The sequence below is a fragment of the Caretta caretta genome, chromosome 14 (genome assembly GCF_965140235.1).
Source record: "Caretta caretta isolate rCarCar2 chromosome 14, rCarCar1.hap1, whole genome shotgun sequence".
In the NCBI taxonomy this organism is placed as follows: Eukaryota; Metazoa; Chordata; order Testudines; family Cheloniidae; genus Caretta; species Caretta caretta.
This window is the reverse complement of record NC_134219.1, coordinates 16,519,068-16,545,555: the sequence shown is the minus strand read 5'-3', so window position 1 is coordinate 16,545,555 and position 26,488 is coordinate 16,519,068. Positions and strand designations below refer to the sequence as shown.

Here is a 26,488-nt window from a genome sequence, read left to right as displayed (position 1 = left end):
CTTGAATAGTAAGAGTATAGCCATAGGAATATACTACCAACCACCTGACCAGGATGGTGATGGTGATTGTGAAATACTACAAAAACAGAACAGCCAGTAATAATGGGGATGTCCCCCATATTTACAGGGAACATGTCACCTAAGGATGGGATGCAGAGATAAAATTACTAGACACCATTAATAAGTGCTTCTTGGCGCAGCTAGTCCTGGAACCCACAAAGGGAGAGGCAGTTCCTGATTTAATCCGAAATGGAAAGCAGGATCTGGTACAAGATGTGCATATGATTGAACTACTTAGTAATGCCATAATGTGATTAAATTTAATATTCCTATAGGAGGGGAAATACCAAAGAAACCCACCACAGTAGCATTTAGCTTCAAAAAGGGGAACTACACAAAAATAAGGAAACTAGTTAAATGGAAATTAAATTAAAAGGAACAGCCACAAGAGTGAAATGCCTGCAAGCCGCATGGAAACGCTTTAAAAACACCATAAAGGCTCCAATTAAATGTATATACCCCAAATTAAAAAAAAAAACCAGTACGAGGACAAAAAAAAATTGCCACCATGGCAAAAATGCCACTCAACAGAGTGAGTAAAAGAGGCAGTCGAGGCAAAAAGACATCCTCTAAAAATTGAAGTCAAATCATAGTGAGGAAAATAGAAGGGAGCAAAAACTCTGGCAAGTCCAGCAAGTGTAAAAGCATAATTAGGCATGCCGAAAAAGAATTTGAAGAGCAACTAGCAAAGGACACACAAACTAGCAGCAAATTTTTAAGTACTTCACAAGCAGGAAGCTTGCCAAACAATCAATGTTGCCACTAGATGATTGAGGTGCTAAAGGAGCACTCAGGGAAGACAAGGCTGTGGCAGAGAAGCTAAATTAGTTCTTTGCTACAGAGAGTGTGAGGGAGATTCCCGTACCTGAACCATTCTCTTTAAGGTGATAGATCTGAGGAACTGTCCCAGACTTAGGTGACAATAAGGAGGTTTTGGAACAAATTGATAAATTAAACAATAAGAAGTCACCAGGACCTGATCGAATTCACCCAGGAGTTCTGAAGGAACTCAGATCTGATATTGCAGAACTACTAACTGTGATGTGTAACCTGTCGCTTAAATCTCTGTACCAGAGACTGGAGGATAGCTAATGTGACACTGATTTTTAAAAGAGGTTCCAGAGATGATCCTGGCAATTATAGGCTGGTAAGCCTAACTTCAGTACCGGGCAAACTGGCTGAAACTATTGTAAAGCACAGAATTACCAGACACAGAAATGAACACGATATGTTGGGGAAGAGTCAAAGTGGCTTTTGTAAAGGGAAATCATGCCTCCCCAATCTATCAGAATTGTTTGAGGGAGTCAATAAGCATGACAGGGGTGATCTAGTGGATATAGTGTATTTGCACATTCAGAAAGCCTGTGACAAAGTCCCTCACCCAAGGCTGTCAAACAAAGTAATCAGTCTTGGGATAAGAGGGAAGGTCCTCTTCTGGATCAGTAACTGGTTAAAAGATAGGAAACAAAGGGTAGGAATAAATGGTCAGTTTTCACAGCGGAGAGAGGTAAATAGCAGTGTCGTCCATCCCCGTCCCCGTCCCCCCCCATGGTTCTCTACTGGGATCAGTATTGTTTAACATATTCATAAATGATCAGGAAAAGGGGGTAAACAGGGAGGTGGCAAAATTTGCAGATGATATAAAATTACTCAAGATAGTTAAGTCCAAAGCTGACTGTGAAGAGTTACAAAGGGATCTCACAAAACTGGGTGACTGGGCAACAAAATGGCAGATGAAATTCAGTGTTGCTAAATACAAGGTAGTGCACTTTGGAAGAAGTAATCCCAACTAAGCATACAAAATGATGGGGTCTGTCATAACCATACAGCTAAGGGTAGCCTAGAATACCTCCTTACCTGTAAGGGATTTAGAAGCTCAAATAACCTGGGTTGGCACCTGACCAAAAGGACCAATGGGGAAAAAAGATACTTTCAAATTGGGGGGCTTTGTTTGTGTGTTCTCTGGGGAAGCAGAGAAGCATCAGATCAGAAAAATCCCCCTAAAATCATCCTAAAATGAGCCTCAATATTGTAAAAAGAGTAAGTAAATAAGGCAAGGCATGTTAGATTATCTTTTGTTTTTAGCTTGTGAATTTTCCCTTTGCTAGAAGGAGGTTTATTCCTGTTTTTTGTAATTTTGAAACTAAGCCTAGAGGGAGCTCCTCTGTGTTTGTGAATCTTTTGTTACCCTGTAAAGTTATCTTCCATCCTGATTTTGCAGAGGTGATTCTTTCACCTTTTCTTTAAATAAAATTCTTCTTTTAAGAACCAGATTGATTTTTCAGTGTCCTGTAGACCCAAGGGATTGGGTCTGTGCTCACTTTGTAACCAATTGGTTAGGATATTATTCTCAAGCCTCCCCAGGGAAGGGGGTATAAGGGCTAGGGAGGATATTTTGGGGGAGATAAGGCTCCAAGTGGCCCTTCCTGAATGTTTGTTTAAATCACTTGGTGGTGGCAGCACACCGTTCGAGAACAAAAGGAATTTGTGCCTTGGGGAAGTTTTTAACCTAAGCTAGTAGAAATAAGCTTAGGGGGTCTTTCATGCGGGTCCCCACATCTGTGCCCTAGAGTTCAGAGTGGGGAGGGAACCCTGACAGGGTCTAAATGAGCTGTTACCACTCAAGAAAGAGATCTTGGAGTCATTGTGGATAGTTTTCTGAACATATCTACTGAATGTGCACTAGCAGTCAAAAAAACTAACAGGATGTTATGAACGATTAAGAAAGGGATAGATAATAAGACAGAAAATATAATAATGCCACTATATAAATCCATGGCATGCACACATGTTGAATACTGCATGCAGTTCTGGTTGCCCCATCTCAAAAATATGTATTAGAATTGGAAAAGGTACAGAGTAGGGCAACAAATATTATTGGGGTATGGAACAACTTTGGTACAAGGAGAGAGAAAAAATCTGGGACTGGTCATCTTAGAAAAGAGACGATATGATAGAGGTCTATAAAGTGACAAATAGTGTGGAGAAAGTGAATGGAGGAAGTGTTATTTACCCCTTCCCAGGGGTCATCCAATGAAATTAATAAGCAGCAGGTTTAAAATAAACAAAAGGAAGTACTTCTTCACACAACGCACAGTCAACCTGTGGAACTTGTTGACAGAGAATGTTGTGAAGGTCACAAGTATAACTGGGTTCAAAAAAGGGTTAGGTAAGTTCATGGAGGGCAGCTCTATCAATGGCTATTAGCCAAGGTGGTCAGGATGCAACCCCATGTTCCAAGTGTCACTAAATCTCTGACAGCCAGAAGCTGGGACTGGACAACAGGGCTCACTTGATAATTGCCCTGTTCTGTTCATTCCCTCTGAAGCATCTGGCAGTGGCACTGGCCACTGTCGGAAGACAGGATACTGGGCTAGATGGACCATTGGTCTGACCCAGTATGGCTGTCCTTACGTACACAATCAATTGAGTGCTTCCTTTGTATTTCCATGGTGGTGTCTAGTCCCTAAGAACCTCTCCAGCATGCCTGCTGACCTCATGGACCAGCTGTCTTCCCTGAAGGCCACGGCAGAAGACATGAAAGATGTAAAGGCCAAGGTGAGCAGCTGGTGTGCCATCTTGTAACCTAACCATGGAATCAGCGATGGTAACAAGGCCACTGTGGTTGGCTGGGATGGCGTGCAAGACAGGGACTTTGATACTGTATCATCCAGGGTCCGAACATGTGCTGTAGGCTGTGGAGTTGTGGTATCAGCATTAGTGGTGAACGTCCCTGCTCTTTGGTATTGTGGTGAAGGCTCTGAACTGAGACTTTGGAGACCTGGGTTCAGTTTCATACTCTGCCACAGACTTAGGACCTTAAGCAAGTCACTTAGGGTTTGATTCCCTCAAGGACATTACACCAGTGAAAAATCAGGTGGAGTTGAGCCTGGATCTACTATGACCCCTTGCCAGCCTTAACACACCTGCTCCCTTCCCAGGCGTTACAAGGGGGATGCCAGTGCAGGAGTTTTACCCTGGTAGAGAGTCCCCCTACAGAGGGAGAATTAATTAGGGGCTGCTTAATCTGGAGAACCCAGCCCTTAAACTGTTCCCCGAATTATCCAGATCAGATAATGGTACAATGGTTAATTCATTCCCCCACCTTTGTCTGGCTTGTCTGTCTAGACTGTGAGCTCTTAAGGGCAGAGACTCTGTTACGGTGTCTTAGTAAAGTGCCTAACACAACGGTTCCCTGAACTCATTGGCTTCTCGGCATGCTCAGAATATTAAGAACAATAATAAGAAAAGGAGTACTTGTGGCACCTTAGAGACTAACCAATTTATTTGAGCATGAGCTTTCGTGAGCCACAGCTCACTTCATCAGATGTTTACCGTGGAAACTGCAGCAGATAAGCTATTACCAGCAGGACAGTGGGGTGGGAGGAGGTATTGTTTCATGATTTCTGTGTGTATATAAAGTCTGCTGCAGTTTCCACGGTAAACATCTGATGAAGTGAGCTGTGGCTCACGAAAGCTCATGCTCAAATAAATTGGTTAGTCTCTAAGGTGTCACAAGTACTCCTTTTCTTTTTGCGAATACAGACTAACACGGCTGTTCCTCTGAAAGAACAATAATAAGATCAGTGTGAGGTGAGGGAGAACCTCTGGGAAAGGAAAGGGGGTGGGAGATTGGCCCTTGTATCCCTCAGAACAGGTTGCACCAGGCTTCCTCCTCATCTAGCCCCCCTCCAAAGAGAGCCGCAGATTCTTCAGCAATCCTGCCCAAACCCACCTCTGCTCTACGTCCATCACAATGTACACTAGATCACCCTGTTGCTTTCTGTGCTCAGGGCAGTTTTGAATGGGGAGGACAGCTGGGTGAGTGGGACAGTGTGCAGATTCCTAGCTACTGAATAGGTTAGTCCAAGATCCCCTCTAATTGAGATTCACTCCAAAAAGAGAGGGTGTGGGTGTAACAATTTTTTGTGCTTAATGCACTGAGCTAAATTCAGTGAATACAAATCCTTTGAAATAATTAGTGTCATCTGTTTACATCAGGGCTGCATTTAGCTGTATTTGAACTCAGCACAGGCACTGGGGCCGAGGGGTGGGGAGTTATTCAGCCAGTTTGAGGGAAGTCCTTGCAGGCAGATGAATGCCTGAGGTCCTCACTCTTCATGGTTGTCATGGTTCTAGGTAAGGAAGCTGCAGAATGTCCTTGAAGCAGAGGTGGCAACAGAAGCAGATCAGAAAGTGGAGGGATCCAGTCAGATTAACCTGCAGTTAGGTTACCTCAGGTAAAAAGAGAAGAGAGCTGTGGATGTGTGCATCTCTGCTGCTAATGCAACAAGCTCCAACAACAAGCCTCAGTCCCACAGGATTCACCCGAGCTATAGATCTGGCCTCTGACAAAAGAGGGGCCTGTTATCAGACAGGTTACATTATTTAGTTGGTGTTGGTCCTGCTTTGAGCAGGGGGTTGGACTAGATGACCTCCTGAAGTCTCTTCCATCCTAATATTCTATGATTCTATAATAAATCTGGACTCTAATACTGGTCCAGACTCCATTGGATTCGTACCTAGGCTATAGAGCTGAATTCCAGTGCCTCGTTTGTTATACTTTCATACAATCTACGGTTTCTGATCTGAATCCCTCATGTAGACCTGAGCCGTGATAACTAGTTCTGTCTCACCCGGTTCAGACCCGAGTTGATGCAGAACTGAACTACAGTTAACTACTCACGATCCCAAGTAGTTCATCACGACCAAGACTGCCATCCGTATTCCATTCCCTGGGATGGGGCTGAACTGTAACATCTGGCCCACGTTCTGGAGGACTTATACAGAACTGAACTGCATAACCTATAGGGCTCATCCATGCTAACTAGCCCGCATCCCTCTAGGGCTGGCTTAAAAATGAGCTAGGCTCATTCCCAGCCTCCCAAAGGGTTTGGTGCATGTAGAAGTGTTTTGTAACAGGTGCCCCATTTGCCATGGTTCGTAGAACAGAACTACCTGCAGGGCAGCCATGGTTCCACTTGGTTAATATACTGCAGGGAGCAGCCATGTATCCCTCCTGGACCAATCAGAGACTTGGACTGTGTTAAATCTGCGTATACGCCACTGGGCTTGCTTTAAGGCAGGACTGTCGTAGAAGTAGTAACTGAAGGGCTCCAGGCCCTGATTCTAGGTTTTGCTGTGCCAGGCCAATATCTATAACCTGAATAGCACACCTATGGGTGGGGCATTGGGCAGGGCAGGGAGGTACATTGCTAAGTGGCTGTGAGAGGGTTTTGGCACCCAGGGCAGAGGAGTTGGGGGGGAAGTAGGGTGACCAGATGTCCCAATTTTATAGGGACAGTCCGGATTTTTGGGTCTTTTTCTTATAAAGGCTCCTGTTACTCCCCCCACCCACCCCACCCCTCCTGTCCTGATTTTTCACATTTGCTGTCTGGTCAGCCTAGAGGAAAGGGGTTTGCCATTACTGAGTGGGAGGGAATGTCAAGATCCAGCTGGTTTGAGGAGTGGATTGTTGTTCACCAGTTCATCTTTCAAGAAGGAGTGAGGGAAACACTGGGACATTATGCTGGAGGGGAGGAGTTCCTAGGAGAACGCTGGGAAGGGGGGAAGAGAGTCTAACAGTGCAAGACCTCTCTCCTCCTCGCCTCTCCTCAAAGCAGAGGGACCCGTGGAGCTGGTCTTCACATGTGCCTCAGGCTGGCTTTACATTCCCACCTCACCCACATCAAAGAAGCTGGACAGAGCCCGTAAGAACGGCTGCATTCCTTGTATGGACTTTGCGTTGCTATGTGGTTTGATGGCATCTAAACCACAGAGTTACCACCCAGCAACCATGGCAGGGGCCAAATTCAGCCCTGGGGTAAACAGGCTGACTTCAGGGGAGCTGCATTTGGCACAGCGGAGGGTGCTGGTCCCTGTCTCCATGCTCCAAGGCCCATGGCAGCACCTCTGCTCAGCAAATGACCCTTTCTGTTGTTGGCTCTGTGGTCCAGATCGACAGTGCATGATATAGAGAAAGAGCTGCAGGAGCTGAGGGAGCAGCAGGATCACGGCAAGGCCAAGCTGGAGCAGTCGGTGACTGACACAGCCCTCTACCTGCAGGAACAGGTCAGGTGGTTTGAGGCGAGAGGTCGGGCTGCTCGCTGGCTTGCTGCGAAACAGCTGCCCTTTTGGGGTTGGCGCAATGGTTACTCTGGGTATCTCTGCTTGCCTAGTTCCCCTGTGGTGTCGGACAGTTGCTCAGCACAAAGGTCCCCAGATTTCCTCCTCTTGGAGCCAGTGCGCTAGCCTCGTGGAGCGGGTCAAAGCAGTTAGCTGGGCTCCAAAGGGGCCTCACTAACTGCTGCCTCCCTCCCTGGATCCTGCAGGGGAAGGAAGGGGCATTTGAGCCCAGCAGGACGCTTCCTCCAGAGCCAGGGAAGTGTTTTTCATTGGTGTAGGAGATGACAACTCTGGGTAGCGCCCCAAGGAGGCGCTTATCCACAGGCCATTGCATCCCGGAATGCAGCAGGGTTTGTAAAAGCTCGCAGTAGGCTAAAGCTTTGCTCTGCTAAGAGGGGAAGCAGGGTAGAGACCCAACCGTTTCTTAACTTGTCCTGGTGGCAGTTCAGTGGGCCGCCTTGTGCAGTCGAGCCAGACCGACTCCTTGGTCTGGCAGCAATAAGATGCTTTGCTCAGGTACCAGTCAGTACATCTTCTGCAATACTTCTAGAGCTCCACTCCAAACTGACTGGCCCAAGATAGGGACCTTAATGACAGACTCCAAGGCAGTTAGGTCTGGCCTCGAGGGGGAGCACTGCTTCAGCTGCTGCTAACTGGAGAAGATCGCCTAGGACCCATCCATCCATGGGCAAATCCTTGGAGTCTTGGCCAGAATGTATTGCCTCGAGCATTGCCAATATCCCTGCTGGCCAGCAGCAATGGGGTGCTGGAGACACCTCTCTGATAGAGCTCAGCACCCCTCGCCTGGGTGCCTTGCATCCAGGGAAATTCTGCTGGGAGGTGCCTGTTTCAAACCTGACTCCTTCTCTCCCCTGCCTACAGTTAGACAAGCTTAGATCTATCATAGAGAACATGATGGCCTCCTCCTCTGCCTTGCTATCCATGAGTATGCCCACTAGCCCGGAGCCTGGGGAGGCAGTGCCGGATGGCACATGCCCAGCCTGCAGCCTAGACGTCAGCGAGCAGGTTAGCCAGCTGTTCAAACGCTACGAACAGCTGCAGGATTTAATTAGCAGCTTCATGAGGAGGCATGCGGAAAGCAAGCCAGCAAAGAGGCCACAGCTGAGGAGCCAGGTAAGGCCAGCCAAAGGGAAACACCCTGCTTTATTACCCAGACTTCCAGGCTAAAGCTGTGAACGTAATGCAGTACCTGGGAGGAACGGAGGATGGAGGATTTCAGTGGTTCTGTGAGGGGATGGTTCAGACTGGATCCTTTGGGATCTGGGTCCACAGCCCAGTGCAGCAGTGAATTGGAGCAGCAGGCGGGAAGAGCTGCACATGGGAGTCGTGTGACTGTGACCAATTCCGCCCCTCAACACTGCACACCACGCGGGAGCAGATCACTGCCGGCTCCCTGGGAAGCCCCTTGTTGTTCTGGCTCCTCGTTTAGCCTTGGTTTACACCTGCTGTCTGGCCTGGTGGGTGGATGCCTTGACCCCTCATCTCGAGGCCTGGTCTCAAATCCTGATTTTAGGGGTCACATGTCAGAGTGAGTTTTGTGTGTCTTCCCACTGCCTAGTGGGCTCATGCCTAGCCCTACAAAGTCATCCCAGTGGTCAGCATGGCTCGTGGTTTCTGCCCCAGAGAAGCTGCAAACTGGAATAGCAGGGGTGGTGGAGGCCAGGACCGAGGCACATCGGCAGAGCTGTGTGAAGTCCCAAGACTGCAGTAGATGGGGGTGCAGGTCAGGGCTTGGGTGCATCGGCAGAGCTGTGTGAACGGTGTGCTCTCGGGCTGACATAGCAGGGGATGCTGCATTTTGGGGCTGAGGTGCCTTGGTAGAGCTGTGTGGGGGATTCTAAGGCTGGATTAGCAGAGTGTGCTGCAGGTTATGATCAGCAGAGGTCTGAGTGTGATGCAGCTTGCTCATTACCTGCTGTCCTGTGCCAGGCTGAGGGCAGTGCAGTCGCTCTCTTCCAGTCGCACTCAGCTTCACCAAAATGGTGAAGAAGAAAAGGAGGTGGGGATTTGAACAGGGATGTGGGTGTAGCAGTTTGGATCCAGTGCAAATCACAAGGGTTCCATTCCTCCATTTGCTCTGCGGTCTGTAGCTCTAGCTTTGCACAGGTTCCCACCCTGCCCTCAGACACATGTTGCCCTATCAGTTTGATGTGCAACTTGCAAGCCAGACAGTCCAGCCCGCCTCTCTCCCGCCCCTTCCAACTGTGCACCCGTGTCATAAAGGGAATATCCCATCTCTGGCTTGACGCCGTTCAGATCAGCACTTGTCCAGAGCAGAGCTGGAAGAAGACCCTAGTTTGCGACTGAACAGGGAATTGGGCTCCACTTGACCCCATGTGGCATCAGTAAATCCCACAGAACATCTGCCATTAAATGATGCACCTGAGATTAGAGAGGAGAACGAGGCCAGCCCGGTCCTTGTGTGGATGCGGGCGGCACAGTTATGTTCCTGCCACTCTTGGCGTTTGATCTCCTGTGTGGGACAACATAGTGGCCTTATGACACTTATACCGTAACATTCTTCACTGTGTCAGAGCCCCATTATGATGAACTAATGCAATGTTATGATCTATCTAGGGATCTACGCATGAGATTGGGGCCAGAACTCCTGAGTTCTCTTTCTGTCACTGTTTTGGCACATAACCTCTCCGTGCCTTAGTTTCCTGTTTGGTAAAATGGGGACAAAAATACTTATTTCTTGGGGGTGGGAGTTGTGAGCCTTGCTCACTTGCTCAACGTATGGAAAATGTTTTGGGAGATGGAAGGTTTCTGGTCGTGTTTCAGCAGTCCATGTCTAGCTGATCTGAATGGCAGGGTATGGCAGCGCCTTCACCTAGCTGAGTGGACCCCAGGAGATGCTGGAATGATTCCTAGGGTCAAATATTCAGCTGCAGCTTCTCTTTCACGTTAAAAGTCACAGTAGCTGATTGTGTCTGCAAAAGTGGGCACAGGCTCATTTTGCACAAACTGATCTGAGACTAGGGTGAGCAGCAATAGTCCACACACACAGGTGCTGGCTTTGCATGTCTGGAGTATGCACCCTCTTTTGGAAGCAGAGTCTGCAAAAACAAAAGCCAGCACTAGGCATGTTTTAAATATCATTCCTAAAAGGAAGGCTCAGGGAATCAAACAGATTCATACTTAGCCAGTTCCAGTACAACCCATGGGTGCTGGCACAGAACTCTAGACTCTCCACTGACACTGGGAACCACTTTTTATCCGGACTGTGTCCAGCAGGATACCCCATATATCATGCTGCCCAAGGGGGACTGGGGATTGGTGAAGAGTTGTCTATGGAGCCTGTCACCTTGAGGTCACTCATTTGAATTGACTAGTAGTGGCTGAAAATCTTTGCCAGGGATGCCATGTAAGCGACTTGTTCAGTGGTCTGTGTGATACATGCTGTTGATCCAGATCTCCATGTGCAAGTGAACAGGTGTCCGTGTCACCAAAAGCACATCCATGGCTGGCAGCCTCAGAAGTGAAGCCAAGCACTGGCGGGGCCCTGGAGAACGGCTCTCCCAGCTGTAGCGGAGAGCCCTCCAAGGGAGGGATGGGGCATCGTACCTCTTGCCCATGCCAGGCCTGCTCTGTGGTTCGAAGGCGTTGTGTCTGGCAGTAATTATCTGCTACAGAGCTTCACTTTCCCTTCCGTTGCCCTTGAATCAGGATGAAGAGCTGCTGAGTCGCATCCAAAACACCATCCTCCAGGTGCAAGGAGACTGTGAGAATCTCAATGCCACCACAGGGAATCTCATAGAAGACCATCGGCAGAAACAGAAAGATATCGCTGTAAGTGACGGCAAGGGCCTGGCTAGAGGCCTGTACTCGCCAAGGGTTTGGGTTGCTTGGTAATCAGGGATGCTCTTAGACCTATGCATCCTCATCATGGACGCTCGTTAGCAAGGAAAACAAAGGGACGGGCAGAGGAAATCCTCTCTCCTGCCCTGGGAGAACCCAACACATCTGAGGCTCTACATAGCACAGAGTATAGGTAGGTGGCTCTGGACTCGTTAGCCCCTGAGCTGAGCTCTCCTAGTCCCACATCCAGTACTGCAGGAGACTGAGTCATGCCACTGAGTCGCCTGTTATGATACACCGGGGTTTGCTAAGGCTGTCATCAGAGACCGACCCCAGAGATATAACACCCACCACAGGCATTAAAACACGAGGGGCCTGATGCACAGTGAGTCTCTGCTAGGTGAGCGCCCTCTTGAGAGAGAGAGGGGATCAAAGGGCAGACGGGGAATATCCACATGGACAGCCCTCCTGTCTGCAGGTCCTTACACCGACTAGGCCTAGATGTGCCCCCTTCACCACCCTGCTGTTGTGTTTAGTGATGACTCAAGATATCTGAGCCCCAGGAGGCCTCAGGCCACCAGGGAGCATGTGCAGGTGTTGCAGGTGGTCTGGGAGATGACAAGTACTGTACAGGAATCTCAGCCTCCCCATTCTCTGACTGGTTTTCATCGCCACCTCTTCTGTGTTCTGTAAAGCTTCTCTTCCAGTCACTGGAGAAGTTGGAAAAGGAGAAAGCAGACAAGGAGCATCTGGAGACAGAAATTGACGTGGTAAGGGGGTGTGCAGCACCGGCTTGGGTGGGACATGGTTTCTTCCGCAGGCACAGGAGATGTATGTTTAGGCTCCCTATTCAGTGGGAGGTGGTGTTGTCCCCTGGCTAGGATCCCAGGCTGGAGAGCTGGGATCTGTTCCTGGCTGTTCTGTGTGGGACTTGAGCAAGTCCCTTCGCCTCTCTGTGGCTCTTTTAAATGGGGCTAGTGACACCCATCTTGTAAATTGCTGTGAGATCTACTGATGAAAAGTGCTAACCATGATTACTTAGCATTTTACATCCTCTAAATGCAACATTAAGGAGACTCTCCCCGTCACGCACATGCTGTTACTCTTATATTACCTACACAGAAGCCAGAATTGTCAGTGGTGGCCCCTTATTTTGCTGCCTCAGCTGCTCAGTGTCTGAATGAGACACCTTGAGCTTTCAGAGGTGCTGAGTACCCGCAGCTCCAATTGCAGATACTCCTGACCTATACCAGAGTACGCAAGAGGAGGGTCCATGCTAGAGTCCTCCTGGGGTATTGGTGAGGAGCCGTCCCAGGCCAGCCATCTGTGGCAGCATCTGCTTTGATGAGGAAGGGCCTGATCTAAGTGGGCAAAGGGGAGGGGGGAGAAAGAAAATGGATAGAGTTGAAGGATGGAGCCCTTACTCAGAGCACCAGAGCCTTGACTGTGAAGGGAGGGAGGCGTTTCTTTCTGGGAAGTAGAGAGGGGAAGCTCTATGCTCACATGGGGCCCTGTGGAACAGGAATGCTGGGTGGAATGCCTCTCTTGTGCCCCAGATCAAACTAAGGTTCTTACTCCCTCCGCCCCCACCCAATCACTCTTCTTTCTCCCCCTGCCCAGAAAGCAGACAAGATTGCCCTGGCTGGCAAAGTCAGCTGCACCCAGTTCGATGCCACCATGGAGCAGCTGAATAAGATGATGCAGGATCTGGTGAACAAGATGAGCGGGCAGGAGCAGGACTGGCACAAAGTGCTCGACAAAATCTTGATGGAGATGGACTCCAAGGTAAGCTGGAGACGTGCCTTCTGCATGGCTCACAGAAGAGCCACAGGAAAGGCAGACGGGAAGGGACTTGGCCCAGTTTATAGCAAGGTGGGATGAGGAGCTTGGTCTGCTCTAAACACTGTATCTGCTATAACTGCTGGGGTTTTCATGCAGGGCCTGGGTCCTATTCTCCCTAGGGTCCCTTTACATTACTCTGGGGCCTTCAAGTGAGCAAAAGTTACGCTCGAGGCCCTTTCACGCTGCCAGACCACTGCAAAGGGGCCGTGGTGTACATGGGAACCTGGCCACAGTGTTTTATTTTTAATTCTCATTTCCTTCTGCCTCCTGTAATGGATGCAGACCTGAGCCCTGGAGCAAGGGGGCTTTGTCATGCATGCTAGGAGTGCTCTGGGAACAGACTGCCATGTCACACACTACAAGCCAGATCTGGGACACCTGGCATGCAGGGCCAGATCTCATCCAGCTGCTGCTGGCCTCACAGAGGGTGCAGGAGATGTGACCCAAGGTGTCCTGCCTCCTATCATTTAGCCCTTAAACCAGGAGCACCTTGGGGCAGGGATTCTGTGACAATGCTGAGCATGCTGGTGCTAAAGCGGGCATGACTTTTTGTTTTCCCCTGTTCCTGTTTCACCTGGTTCTGTGTTCCCCAGCACTCACAGATGTATCCCCTGTAACAGAATGACAGTTCCCTGCAATATCCTCAATGAACTTCACTGAATTAAGTTAATTCGTTGGGGTCTATTGTACTAAAAATGCAGTTGTGTATGTATTGTGGTGGGTTTGTATGTATTTCCATCATGGGAAGGGTAAATAGGAGACCAGCAGTGAGTGATTAGGCAAATTCACTCAGGTTGTAACATCCCCAGAGAAACCACCTGCCTGGACAGGCTGATGTGTACTAGTTCAAACTCCAGGGATCTACAGACAAAGAAAGGGATTTGGGGTAAATAGCCTGATTTTTAAACTGGCTCAGGGCCTTTTTCCTGATCCAGCCACTGGACAGGACTCCTGGTCCATGGAGGGCCCCGATCGTTAGGGGAGGGTTGGAAGGATTGGGCCTGTTGAGGCCCCATAAGACTGGGTGCTTGTTCTGAGCTGAAGCTATGATGAACTTGAAACCACAAGTTTCAGAGTAACAGCCGTGTTAGTCTATATTCGCAAAAAGAAAAGGAGTACTTGTGAGCTTCTGTAGCTCACGAAAGCTCATGCTGAAATAAATTGGTTAGTCTCTAAGGTGCCACAAGTACTCCTTTTCTTTTTGAAACCACAAGGCAGCCCCTTGGCAGGGTGCTGAAGGACTGCTCCTGCCTGAGCCCATGTTAGGGTTGGGGTGGTCTCTGGTAAGCTTCTTAGTGTACGTGGAGGTTTCTTTGTTTTTAACATGTTTTCTCTGTAATGCTTTTTACCTCAAGAATCAAAGAGGCTTGCATAGAAAGAGCTGTGTGGTGCTCATAACCAGAGCAATTACACCTGTTAACCAAACCATCTCTGAAGAGAAAGCAAAAGGGTGCCCTGGGGCAACCTGTCTGTGCTGGGAAGTAAACAGTGAAGGCAGGGAATGGTCAGTCTGGAAATACCCTGGTCAGAAGGGAATGAGAGGCAGGTCTCCACCCAAGAAGAAGCAACAGCTGGGGAGCTGGAAGCCAGAGAGCCACTAAGGGGAAATACAGGTGTCGTTGCCCTGAATTGTGACACCCCCTGACTGTGGGCTGAGCAGAATTGCCCACTTTATTTGTGCTGCCCGCGTGGCTTTAGTTAGTGCCCTGCTGCTGCCCTGTCACTTAGAGATGATCTGTGGACACTCGGTTGGTCTAGGAACCTTAGGAGGTAAAGATGGCAAGGCCCCATTCAGTGTTAGATCACTCCCAGCAATACAAGATTGTTCTTTGCAGTACATTTCCTAACACTTCGTGCCATCTTATTCCAAATGACCCAAGTGATGGAGCTTCCACCACTTTTCTTGAGAGACTGTTCCAATCTGAATAGCAGGGGAAATTTCCCAGGGTGAGATAGGACAGTCTATGATTTCCTTTGCCTAGCTTCATCCCACAGCTCCTGCTTCTACCTCCATGTCTCCCTTTAGAAAGCCTCTCTCTTCTCCTGGGTGTTCACTGCCTTTGAACACATCATCATGTCTCATTATTATCTCATGTCTCGGTTATGGTGTTAATCATTGGTGAGCCATTTGTACTCACGCATACAAATGGGCACACAGCTTTTATGAACTGTGCATTACCTTGCAGCTGGACCGCCTGGAATTAGATCCCTTCAGACAGCAGCTGGAAGAGCGTTGGAAGGCCATCCGGAAACAGCTGAAGGAGAGGTCTCCCCAGTATGAAGCAAACGATGCTGCTGGAATTAGGAAGTAAGAACATCTGGAGATGGACAGCTACAGCTTTAGGGAAACAAGTTAGACTGAGGGATTGGTCTCTCTGACTTCCTGGGATAACCTCAGTCAGGTTGACTTCTCTTGGGGTTTATCTACACACAGAAGTTGAACCACTTTAACCATGCTAGGATAGTTAAAACACTACAACCCCCTAGTGTGGATGTAATTATACCAATATAAATATGCTTAGACCAGTATAGCTGCTCCATACAGGAAGGGGAATAACTATAAGGCAACTTTATCCTGGTATAACTGCATCCACACTAAAGCTTCTACTATAACACAGTTGGTTTAAAAAAAAAAATCACCCTCCTAGACAACATAGCTATACTGGTACAAAAAATGTGTGCAGACCAGGCCTTAGGATTTTTCTAGTGCTCCCCTATTCAAATACTCTTGCAACTTTCCTGGCCTAAGATGTTTCCAGCTTCTTTGCTCCTGTCGTTCTGTTGTAGGCAGAAGCTCGGTTGCAGAACAGGGAGGCTGTTAATGAAGGTGGAGATTTTCAAAGCTGCCTAAGGGATTGGAAAGGAACAGGCATCTAAATCCCTTACACAGGTTTGAAAAATCCTGTCCTGAAACCTTAAGAATGAAAATCTAAGAGCTGGTAGCTCTTGAAGTGCACTAGGGACTTCACCATTGCTACTGATTTTATGTGGAAGGCCATCAGATACTATGGTGATGGGCAGCAGTACAAAGCCTTTATATAAGAGAGATTGCTGCCTCTTCGGACAGAGCCATTTGGAGGAATATGTGAGGGAGGGCGTATGGTTCCGTGATTACAGCGGGAGATTGGGACTCATAGCTTTTATTCCTAGCTCTGGCCAGATTTATTGTGTCTTCTGGGGAAGCCCCTTAATGCTTCTCTCTGCCTCAGTTTACTCATGTCATATCTACTTAAGAACTTCACAGGGATTTGCTCCTCAAGGCGTGTCAACATTCACAGTGTTTGGCGATCCTAGGATGAAAGACGTGAAGTGAAACTTTCCCATGAGTTTTACCAACACGGTGAATTGCCACCAGTTGTTAGTTGTCCCCTATGTAGGGCCACCAAAGGGCACCCGTGCTCAACGTGTAGGTCCAAGGCACGGTCCCACACATTGCAGGGGCTGCCGGAGAAATGAAACCTGGCGCACCCTGTTAGCCAGATGACACAATAACAGTCTTGTATGGCTCACGTGTTCTGTAAGTTACAGATTGGGTCTGACATCCAGAGTCCTCTTTCCAGCCCACACATGTACTTGCGTGCTCTCTCCCATGGGCCACCTGTTTATTTTTATCCTTTATTGAACCTAACATCAGATCCACTGGGAGGGGTGGAAAATAAAAGCGAACAAACTCTGATGAGATGAGTCAGGTTTTCCCCAGCATCAGGCAACATCTCAGGGGAAGGCAGGGGTGCCTGTTTGGTTGATTTCAGTTGTGCCTATAAGGTGATCTTTACACAAATGGGCAGGTTCAGAGCTGTCATTCAGTCCCTGCAAGAGAGATTGTGCTTTCCTATCAATTCAGGGCAGATTTTCAGTAATGCCTGTTGCTGATTCATGACCCTATCCTTGCTTTATTAATGTAACGAGTGATTAGGAGCAGGATTGTTCTGGGGTTTCAGGTTCTTAGCTACCTGCTCTCTGAAGGTGCAGATCTGGGTCCTGGTTCTGGGCCCTCTTCCCCCCCCATACCCCCGCAGCTTTAATAGGGTTGCCTAAGGTTTATGTGGGTATAGAATTCCACCCCTTCATCACAGTTCTGTGCCAAGTTACATGTGCTTTTAAGCAAATTTTTCCTGGTGTGTTTAGTGCTGATAGAACTGCAGACAGGGTATAGTGTGTAAAAGGCTAATGTGTATGGTAAGTGTGAATGTGGGTGTAAATTTCGTATCCATCGATACATCCATTGATACGTGACGCCCAGTGCCTCATAGCAGTTATAGGTGCTAGGTTTATGTATACGACAAAACTTAATCACACCGGCAATGACAGCTAGTGGTTAGCGCAGGAGAGTTGGAGTCAAGACCGCTGAGCCTGCCTCTGATTTGCGATGTGACCTTGGGCAAGTCACTTCCCCACCTGTGCACTGAGGATAATGACATTGGCCCACCTCACAGGGGATGTGGAAGGAGTTAATGCATCACTTTGCCCTTGATGTTTATTATTTGTGTTACTGTATCGCCTCAGAGCCCTAGTCATGGCCCAGGACCCCATTGTGCTAGGCACTGTACAAACACAGCACAAAAAGAGTCCCTGCCCCAAAGTGCTCATAAGCCAAGTATAGCCCCTTTCATCTGAGTAACTCTGAGTATTATTATCATTATATATTAAAAATAACTGGCCAGATCCTCAGCTGGTCTAGGTAGTTCCATTGAAGTCAATGGAGCTGGGCTCATTCACACTAGCTGTGGATCTGGCCCAATACATAGAAATACCTTGTATAAAATTAGTTCCCTGGCCAGTGTTTTGCTGATATGGTCACACAATGGAAGCTATGGAAATATTTCATGTCCCAGGTCACCGTTCTTAGTGCTCTCTGTGGCTACTCAGTGGTCCTCTAGGCTTGGGGCTCTGTAACTTCTTATTCAGTCCTATTGTCCTTAGCACAGATCCAAAGAAACCGTTCGCCCCTGGGCCCAAGCCTGTAATGATTCCCATGTCTGGTTTCATCCCAACAGAAGACTGATGGCTCATTTCCACTGCATTTCCTGCGACAGACCTCTGAAAATGGTGGTGCCCGGCCCGTAAGTACTGCACTGTGTTTCCAGATGCCTGCAAATGTTTTATTGGCGTAAACGTGGCTCTCCAGAGTGCTGCGGCCTTTTACAGGTGGGGCTCGTGGGCAGCCGCTGCTCATGGTCTCTTGAGTTCCTGAGGGGAAACAACATGCCTCCCCCCGCATCCACGTACACAGGTTTCACACTGCTGTGCGCCTTAGCATGGTGAATCAAACACTGGTGACATGTCCCCAAGGTTGGTTTGGAAGCTGCTTTTTGGGGGCACCCCTCAAACTTCCTATTGGATCTTAAGCAAGTGTCTAACCCTTAGGTGCAGAAACCTTCCCAAATCTGACTAGCTGTAGTAATTAGGTTACTGGCTACAGCTCACAGGAACCACCTTAGCAGATCAAACCAACTGGGTCACAGGAGACAAAAGGGGGTGGTTTGGGTGCCACCCTTGCTCCAGTGGTGTGAGCATAGAGCTGGAAGCCAGGACTTCCTGTGTTGTCATCCCAGCACTGCCATTGGTCGAACTGGTTGGATATTTTCCAGGGGAACGTCTTTCTGTCGGAAAATGCCAATTCTTGGACAGTAGAACATGTAGATGCTGACAAAAAATCTGTTTGAAAAAGCCCCTGATACAAAGCGTTCCGATGATGTCGGAGCATTCCATGGCTACAGTTTCAGAAGGGAATGTTTTTGTTTTTGTTTTGATATTTCTTTTATATTACAAAGGAATACAAATTTAAAACCACAAAATCAGAACAAAAAATGGAATTTTGTTTTGCGGGAGTTTTCTAATCCCCCCACCCCCATTTTGGAACAGAATTTTTTTTTCATTGTGTGGAATTTCACACAAAATGGAAAATCTGGGTCCCGTCCAGCTCTGCCACTGACTCTGTATGTGGTCTTGGGCAAGTCATTTAATAGCTCCATGTCCTTGGCTGTAAAATTGGGATGATAATATTTTATTGATCTCTTAGGAGGCTAGTAAATCAATGACTGTGCAGAGCATTATCCACAGAAAATGCTACAAAGGGAAGATTATAAAGTAACCATTTTCAGGAGTTCATCCTCCCCTGACCCTTGCTGTGAGACACTTGCTGTGTGCTGCTATCTCCAATCCCCTGTGCTAGGAACGAATGTTTCATAGCACCTGCAAACTTGGAAGAGCGAGATCAAATTAGATAAAGCCTTAATCTCTTTAACTCTGGCATATCAGCTGCTAGAATCTGATTGACCCTGAAGTGGGAAAGCAAGGACAATCACCATAAAAGTTACAGGTTTCAGAGTGTAAACTTCAGATGCAGTTGGCCCGATATTAATTATTCCATTCCTGTGCTGTGGCTGGGGGTGGTGAGGTGTGGAAGGGGGCAGGGGCAAAGATAAATTGAAATTCCTTTTGCGTGCCCCACATTCTAGAGCCTTGCACAGACCTGCCCAAACCCCAGTGTAAATTAGAGCAGCTCTTAGGCTGCTCTAACTTAAGCTCTGCTTCCCATGTCCTTAGAAAGTAGGGAATAGCTTTAGTGCAGTGCACTCTGGCCATCCCCCCAACCCTGTGCCAGGGCTGACCCCGCCCCTGTGCCAGGGCTGGCATGGAGCCCCAGGCCCAGCTCTTCACTGGTCAGGGAGGCCCCTTGCCCAAGAGATTTTCTCAGGGGCCATTTCTGCCCACTTTCAGACCCCTTTACACTGCCAGAGGGGCATGAAGGTGTTACTGCAGGAATTAGAGTCTCTGTGGTGCTGACCCCCATCCATGCTTTAGGGCCCAGTAAACGTCTCCTAGCACTGGCCCTGGAGCAGTAATGGGAGAGGTCAATTCAATCCATGACTCGTTCTCCAGGCTTCGCGTACACCCCCTGCTGGAGGGCAGCTCCAGCGCCATGTGATCATGCACCATGTATAAATGAGGGGCTGAGATCTCCCTCCTGGGACACGTGGCAAACCCCAGACATGCCAGGCAGTGGATTTAATAACCAGGGATGTTCGGATTTTCTCCTCTTCTTCCCCTGACTCCTTTGCTTATTGACTCGCCAGGACCATCATGACCGTACCCTCCGTGCCGGGGTTACCATCTCACCGCTCCATCCGGCCCTACACCGTCTACGAACTGGAGCAAGTCAGGCAGCACACCCGCAGGTATGGTGTATGCGGGAGGGAGGGGCCTTTATTCCTAGTGTTGGGATTCACGTGTGGGTGGGGACCAGAGAACGGGGGATGAGGGGGGAGAGCTCTCCATCGCCGCTGGGAGTGGTGGCAGCACAGAGGTTCCTCTGCTAGCAGAAGCTTCTGGTGTTGACCGGATTGGAGCAACAACTGCAGCTTGGACCAGCCAGCCAGGCGGGGCCCTTCCCAGGCCTGCCTTCCATTTCCCGCTGTCTTGGAGTTAGCAGGGTGGGGATGGTTCCCCCCAACCCCCTTTCCCCAATGTGCCAGCTGTAGGTGTCACCCTACTGCAGGCCTGCTCTTCCTAGCAGAGGGCTGACTGCCTTCTCCTAGGGAGAATGGCCACTCTCCTGCCCCGGGTTTCAGTGCACCAAAGCCTTGTCCTGCTGCCGTTTGCTAGTTAAATGAACGCAGCTTCCTTTCGCTCCATGCTTCCTGAAGCCCAGAGCTGGAATCCCTACACCTGCCCGGATCATCGAGAGGAGGGAGGGGAATTTATCCACGCTGTTATGAATGGTATAGGGGCCAGTGCTGCTCTCAAGGACACCTGTGTGTTATGTCCCAGATTACGGGACTGCCCCATAAATCAAGGCACTGAGGTGAGGTACCTAAATGTCTGCACTGCATGAGTATGTAGGCAGCAGTCATTGAACTCCCAAGGTCCTGCCCCAGCACAGGTTGGGCTCAGTGTAAACTCTGGGATGGCTTCTCTAGGGACCGCTGCTTTGGTTGTTCGAAAGTCCTGGTCAGGAATCGAATGGGGATGTCCCTAGGATCTAACATGGAGCAACCCCATTGATCTCGTTGGGGGTGGCACTGGTGTCAGTGAGAGCAGACTTTGGCCTTGCAGACATTTGCAAGAAGTTAACTGACCCTTTCTCCGCTCGGCCTCATAACCCTGCACAATAAAACCTTTGTAAATCCTCCAGCTGAGACGATAGCAGGTTGTGGGCATGAGCCCAGCTGCAAACTCACTGCTGGGTGATGCCCAGCCCCATGTCACACGAACAGGGAAACCCAAAACTCTCTTCTGTGGGAGAGAACAAATCACTTCAGCCAGGGTGCAATGAGTTTTGTGGGATCTCAGCCCCGTGGAATGTATCCACAGGAGAGAACCCCGCACAAGTGGCCCCATCTGGTTGACGTCTCCTCCAGGAGGTAAAGGGCTGAGTAAGTCTTGGAGAGTGAAATACCCTCTCAGATCTGAGGGGTCGCGGCTGCACAGGGCTGCATCTGCATGGGGGAAGCCTGCTCCGCTGCTAACACTGCTTTGCAGATGACTAGAGGACTTCAGTTTCCAGTGCGGTCAGTCTGTGGCTCCGCCCCCACCCGAGGGGTGAGGCTTCAGCCATCTTTCTCAGGATTCAAATGGGCTGGTACAGCCCGGCTCACCTGTCCTCAGGGTCCTCATCCAACTCCCCAAACAGTGTAATGGCCCGATCTTGCCTCCCTTCCGCATGTGAGCAGCCCCCATTAAGCCCACGGGACTAGTCGTGTGAGCAAGGCTGGGGGATTAGCTCTAACAGCATCCCCGCTCCTTTCCTTTCCTCTCACTGAATGCATCTCCTCCTCCGCCCCAGTCTGAAGTTAGGGCTTAGCCCCTACCCTCGCTTGGATGCGCTCCAGCTGGAGAAGAGCGCGGGCCTTGGCAAGCTGCGCAGCATCCACTCCAAGATGCTCATGGACATAGAGAAGGTGCAGATCCACTTCGGGGGCTCGGCGAAGGCCAGCAGCCAGATGATCAGGGAGATAATGCAGTCGCAGTGTCTCAGCCCAGACCAGTATAACAAACGGTAGGAGAGCAGGTCTGAGTAGTGAGTATCTAGACAGAGACATGCGGGGGAGGGGGGCTCTTATCCCTGCCCACACGAAGAGCTCGGGCACATCTGCATTCACCACAGGGATTGGTGACAGGCTAATGTCATACCTGCTGCGTACAGAGCCAGGAGAGCCTCAGGCGGTCATCAGTCCGGCCCCAGTCATTACGCAATATAGAGCCTGTGGAGGGAGCATCTGGGAGGGACTCTCACCCTCTTTCCTGGCTAGTTGAGCACGGCTGGACGTATCTTACTTCCCTTGGTGGAGTGTCTTGACCTTTCTGTAGTGCTGCTCTCAGATACAGACAAGCTGTACCCGCCGAGGAAGATCTCTCCCCCCAGGCCGCCCCGAGGAGAGGGTACCATGCTGCAGGAGAGTCCTAGGGCCGAGGAGGGTTAGCTATTCAGCAAAGCAAGCAATGTGACCAGCCAGGGGTCAGGCCCTCTTTTGCATTGTAGGTACACAGGACTTGCCCTAGTGGGTCAGACCAATGGTCCGGCTAGTCCAGTATCTTGTCTCCAGCTGTGGCAAGTACCGGATTCTCCAAAAGAAATTGCAAGAACCCTCCAGTGGACTGGTGCATGGACAGTTCCTTCCTAAGTAATCCTGAACGGTTAGCAGTTGGCTTCTGCCCCGAAGCATGACCGTTGATATCTCTTATAGACTTTTATCCTAGGTGGCATGCATACTAATCATGGTACAAACGGGGTCCAGTCTGGTCATAGGGGATAGCATGTGAGGGTGGGGGCTGATAAATACATAAAGCATTGGGGGGGGGGGGCTCACACACTCAGAAACAGCCTCTCGTAGTCAAACTGGCCTTTAGACACCAGAAAAGTTTGAGGGGGGGAATATTTGTTTGGCTCCAGTTGTGATGAAGCCCGTTCTGGATCTGTTTTCATGGCAGCTACTCACATGGATCTTCCTCTTGTGAGAGAGCCTGGGTGCTTTTAACTGCTGTATTTGAGATTGGCCAGGTTCTGCCCCAGACCTACTCCCTTGGATTGACAGCGCCGATCATTAGACCCTCGCTATGGCAGACAGCACCAGACATGCACTACAAGGCAGGCACACATCAGTTACCATCAATAAGGCGGGCCTCAGACTCCAGCCTCCTCTGCCGCTGGGACCCTGGATCTGTGTGTCTGTCACTGCCTTTGGTGTTTGCCATGTGGTTTGTGTTGCTTTCAACCCAGACTGGGGACTGAGCCTGGGCCTGCGAGTTGGGGGTGTCCCCAGGCTGCGCCCCGCTCTGTACATCGCACTGTGGGACTTCTTGGCGTGTGTAGGTCTCCCTTTGTCTGCAGTTCAGCAGCCTGATGATGAGCAAACCTCACCGACCGCAGTGCTGTAGCGATGATGACTCCCTGGCTCAGGGAAATGGGCCTTTCTCCTCCGGAGGCCCCGGCCTGAGTTATTCAGGCACAAATGAAAATGAGTCTGAGTTTGTCCCATCTGCACATGGGGTCCCTCGCAAAGGGCCTGATCCTGGGAGGGGCTGATGGTTTCTTGTCCCCAATTCCCATTTCAAATAGTGGGAGCTGAGGGTGCAGAGCATGTCAGGACTGAGCCATCCCCGTAGTGTGGAATGACTGGTGGGGTCTGCTTGGGAGACGCCCAGGTTTGGAGTGAAGTGTGTGTGGGAGGAGTTTGTTTGGCACCTACCCATGTTGCATCTGGCTCCAGCCAGAGGGTTTGGCCCTCACAAATCCAGACCTGAACACACTGGATTCTGGAGCAGTTCGGATCTGGAGCCAAGCTTCACAGCCCCATCTCCAGCAGGCTGAGCTGAAAACCTGGATCCAGACTTTGGGGAAAGTTTTGAATTTGGATCCAGCTTGGCAGCTTGGGCCCCTCTCTATAGGTCAGAGGAGAATAAGAGGAGACCCAAAGAGTCCAAAGGGCTGTCCTGAGGGGTAAGTGTTTCTCTTTGCCTAATACCCAGGCCTTGAGTCCCAGCTGTGTCAGGCCCCTCTCCCCACTGCTACCGTGTTACCGTATGGATGCACAGGCAGTCGCAAGAACTGCCTGCTACTAGAAGGTTGTCGCTCCCACCTCAAGTCTCCTTGTCCCTTCCTCAGCTCCCTCTCCAGTCTCTTCTTTTCCCTGTCCCTGTGGTCTTCATGGAGTTCACAGCTAGCTCAGTGTCCATGTGTGGGGTTCCAGCAGTAGCAGCCAGGAGAGCTACGCTCATGGTAGCATCCCTGAAAGGGGTCACTTTCAACATCCTTTGAAGGTGACCTGCAAGGAGAAGCTAGTGCCTGAAAAGATTTTTTTGTTTGTTTGTTCTTTCTCCTTAGAAAGATCAGGAATGTCAAGTCCCTAGTTTTGTTGGAGGGACTCGTTTGGGATCTCAGAGGGCCTGCGAGCTTTCTCAGCACATAAATGAGGGGCTGAGAGGAAGGTGTTGAGACTTTAACAAAGACCACTTTCCCCCCAAGTGTTTGTCAGGATTTGCGTTAAATGGACGCTAACAAAAATGTGCCCGTTGTTCTAAATAGGCTGCACAAAAGTAACGTCCTCTCACCAATCAAGCATCAGTTTCATGGTGTCTCCGCTGTCAGGATCTTACCAGATCTCCAGTTGTCCACAGCAAAAACAGGATAGGCAAGCTAGCAATGTCTAGTTTACAGACATGCAGAATGTTTTTTAAGAGCCATACCCCTTTCAGGCTTTCTTTGTCCCTCTTAAAGTAGCAATAAAGGCCACACACCCAGTTACTTCCCCGTCACAGGTAACACAGGGGCGTGGCAGCAGGAGGCTTTTGTTTCTATGGTAACTTACAAAGATGGAAAGCCTGGACTCCAGAAGCCAGCTCGGTTTTGCAGTGTGCCCTGGACCTTGGCTGTCGGGGAGGCTTTCTGCTGTTTACCTGGCTGAGTTTGCAGCGTTGCTGTTCACTGTCCCACAGTGACAAGATGGCGGAGATGGCGGAATATGGTTACCTGTCCATGCCTCGGCGCTGCGGCGGCAGCCACACCCTCACCTACCCCTACAGGCGCTACACACGGCTGCAGCAAATCGCCCAGTGTGTGCCGGTGCATCCCGAGGAGACTGCCATGCTGACAGTGATGAAGGTATCAGTGGCTGGGATGGCAGGGAGGGAGAGAGACCAGGAACACAGCTGGCCTGACTCTGCACTGGCCCACCCCTCGTGTGACCATTGACACCAGTGCAAAGCAGGTGTCAAACAATACCTGGTCACGACAGAAATGTACAGTGCTCTCGCTTTGCACTGGGCTCCGGGGATATGCAAGGCAAGGGAGAACCAGACCCAGAGGTTCCCCACCTGGAGTCTGCTGTGTGCTTGCTGGTGGTACCCAGAGAGCTGTCCAGGACATGGGGCTGGCCCCTCCACCTCGGTTCCAGCTGTTGGATCATAAGAAAATCAGTTTTATATTCCTAGCTACAATCCCAGGTCAGATGGCCCCAGAGCCAATCTGGATCTTGTATACAAGATGCTAATAATTTTGAGTCAATAAAATGTATCTGCTTTTTAAGCCTTGACTACACATGGGACGTGTTGCAAAGACGTCCCTTGGTTGCTAACACCACTTCAGCTCCATGGTAGCAGTAATGTTGAGCCATAGATGGGGCTGCTGCCAGAATTTTCAGTCCCAGGTCATCTTACCCTGCTCAGAGCAGGTCTAAAGGAAACATTACTTAAACCACAGCAACCCGGCTTTTGCTACCAGTGTTGCTAATCGCAGTGGAAAAGTCTCTGACTTGACCCAAACAGGCTGTTGTGGTTTCCACTGGGAAATTTAACTTTTGAATCATCTGGCAACATAAGGCTTTTTAGAAATCTTCCTTTAGCCAGTGCCCTGTGTGTATCTGCAGCTGTTGGACGAGAAACAGTGGTCAGGGCTGGTAAGGGTGAGTATTAGCCGGGCCTTTTTAATCACCAGCTCTTCCAGGAATAGGAGATGCAGGAAATGTTGTGGGAAGGAAACCCTTTGGGCCAGGTCTCAGCTTCATGAAAGCCTTTTTGTGTGTGTGTGTGCTGCCCTGGTACTGTCAGGGTGACCAGATGTCCCAATTTTATAGGGACAGTCCCGATTTTTGGGTCTTTTTCTTATATAGGCTCCTATTACCCCCCACCCTCGTCCTGATTTTTCACATTTGCAGTCTGGTCACCCTAGGTACTGTAAAGGGGCCTTACACAGGCTGGAAACACCCCCATAGAATTCCCTATGGGGAGCAGGAGGCCTTCTGGCTGGTGCAGAGCTGGTGTGAAGTTTCTACACTGACAAGAGGCTTGCCTGGGGTACACCACACTGTCTGCTCTTGGTTTCCTAGGGGCTGTGGGAAGTAGAAGTCAGAGGAGCTCTGAGGCTGCTCCAGTTTATACTGGGGACGAGGCAGACCCAGCAATAGCCCCAGAATAAGGGGAACATGAAGCCACATTATCCCCCAAATCCCAGCCCCAAGTACGGGACTGCAGTAGTTGAGAATCCAACTGTTTGTTCCTAACCAAGTACCTCCTGAATACAGAGGGGCTTGGAGTATCTGAACTTTCCAGAATCCCCAGTACCCAGAGACTCTGAGCACCAGAGCTTGTTTTCTAGCTTCTCTTGCAGTTTCTAAAGAAATTCCACCCTTCCCCACCCCAG

General features: G+C 49.6%; 1 protein-coding gene across 5 annotated transcripts in view; it reads left to right on the top strand.

Annotated features, from left to right (window-relative positions):
• The window catches only part of QRICH2 (glutamine rich 2), a 52,641-nt gene that overhangs the window by 18,607 nt on the left and 7,546 nt on the right, over positions 1-26,488 (top strand). For 2 of the 5 annotated variants that reach the window (XM_075119305.1, XM_075119307.1), the window contains exons 6-14: positions 3,524-3,618; positions 10,876-10,998; positions 11,703-11,777; positions 12,628-12,792; positions 15,036-15,157; positions 17,847-17,912; positions 19,929-20,030; positions 21,638-21,850; positions 24,787-24,952. In XM_075119305.1, coding sequence (XP_074975406.1) covers positions 3,524-3,618; positions 10,876-10,998; positions 11,703-11,777; positions 12,628-12,792; positions 15,036-15,157; positions 17,847-17,912; positions 19,929-20,030; positions 21,638-21,850; positions 24,787-24,952 — 1,127 coding nt within the window. Of the gene's footprint in view, positions 1-3,523; positions 3,619-10,875; positions 10,999-11,702; positions 11,778-12,627; positions 12,793-15,035; positions 15,158-17,772; positions 17,913-19,928; positions 20,031-21,637; positions 21,851-24,786; positions 24,953-26,488 lie in introns of those variants that run through there. The other 3 variants (XM_075119306.1, XM_075119308.1, XM_048818039.2) reach the window with 3 other exon arrangements.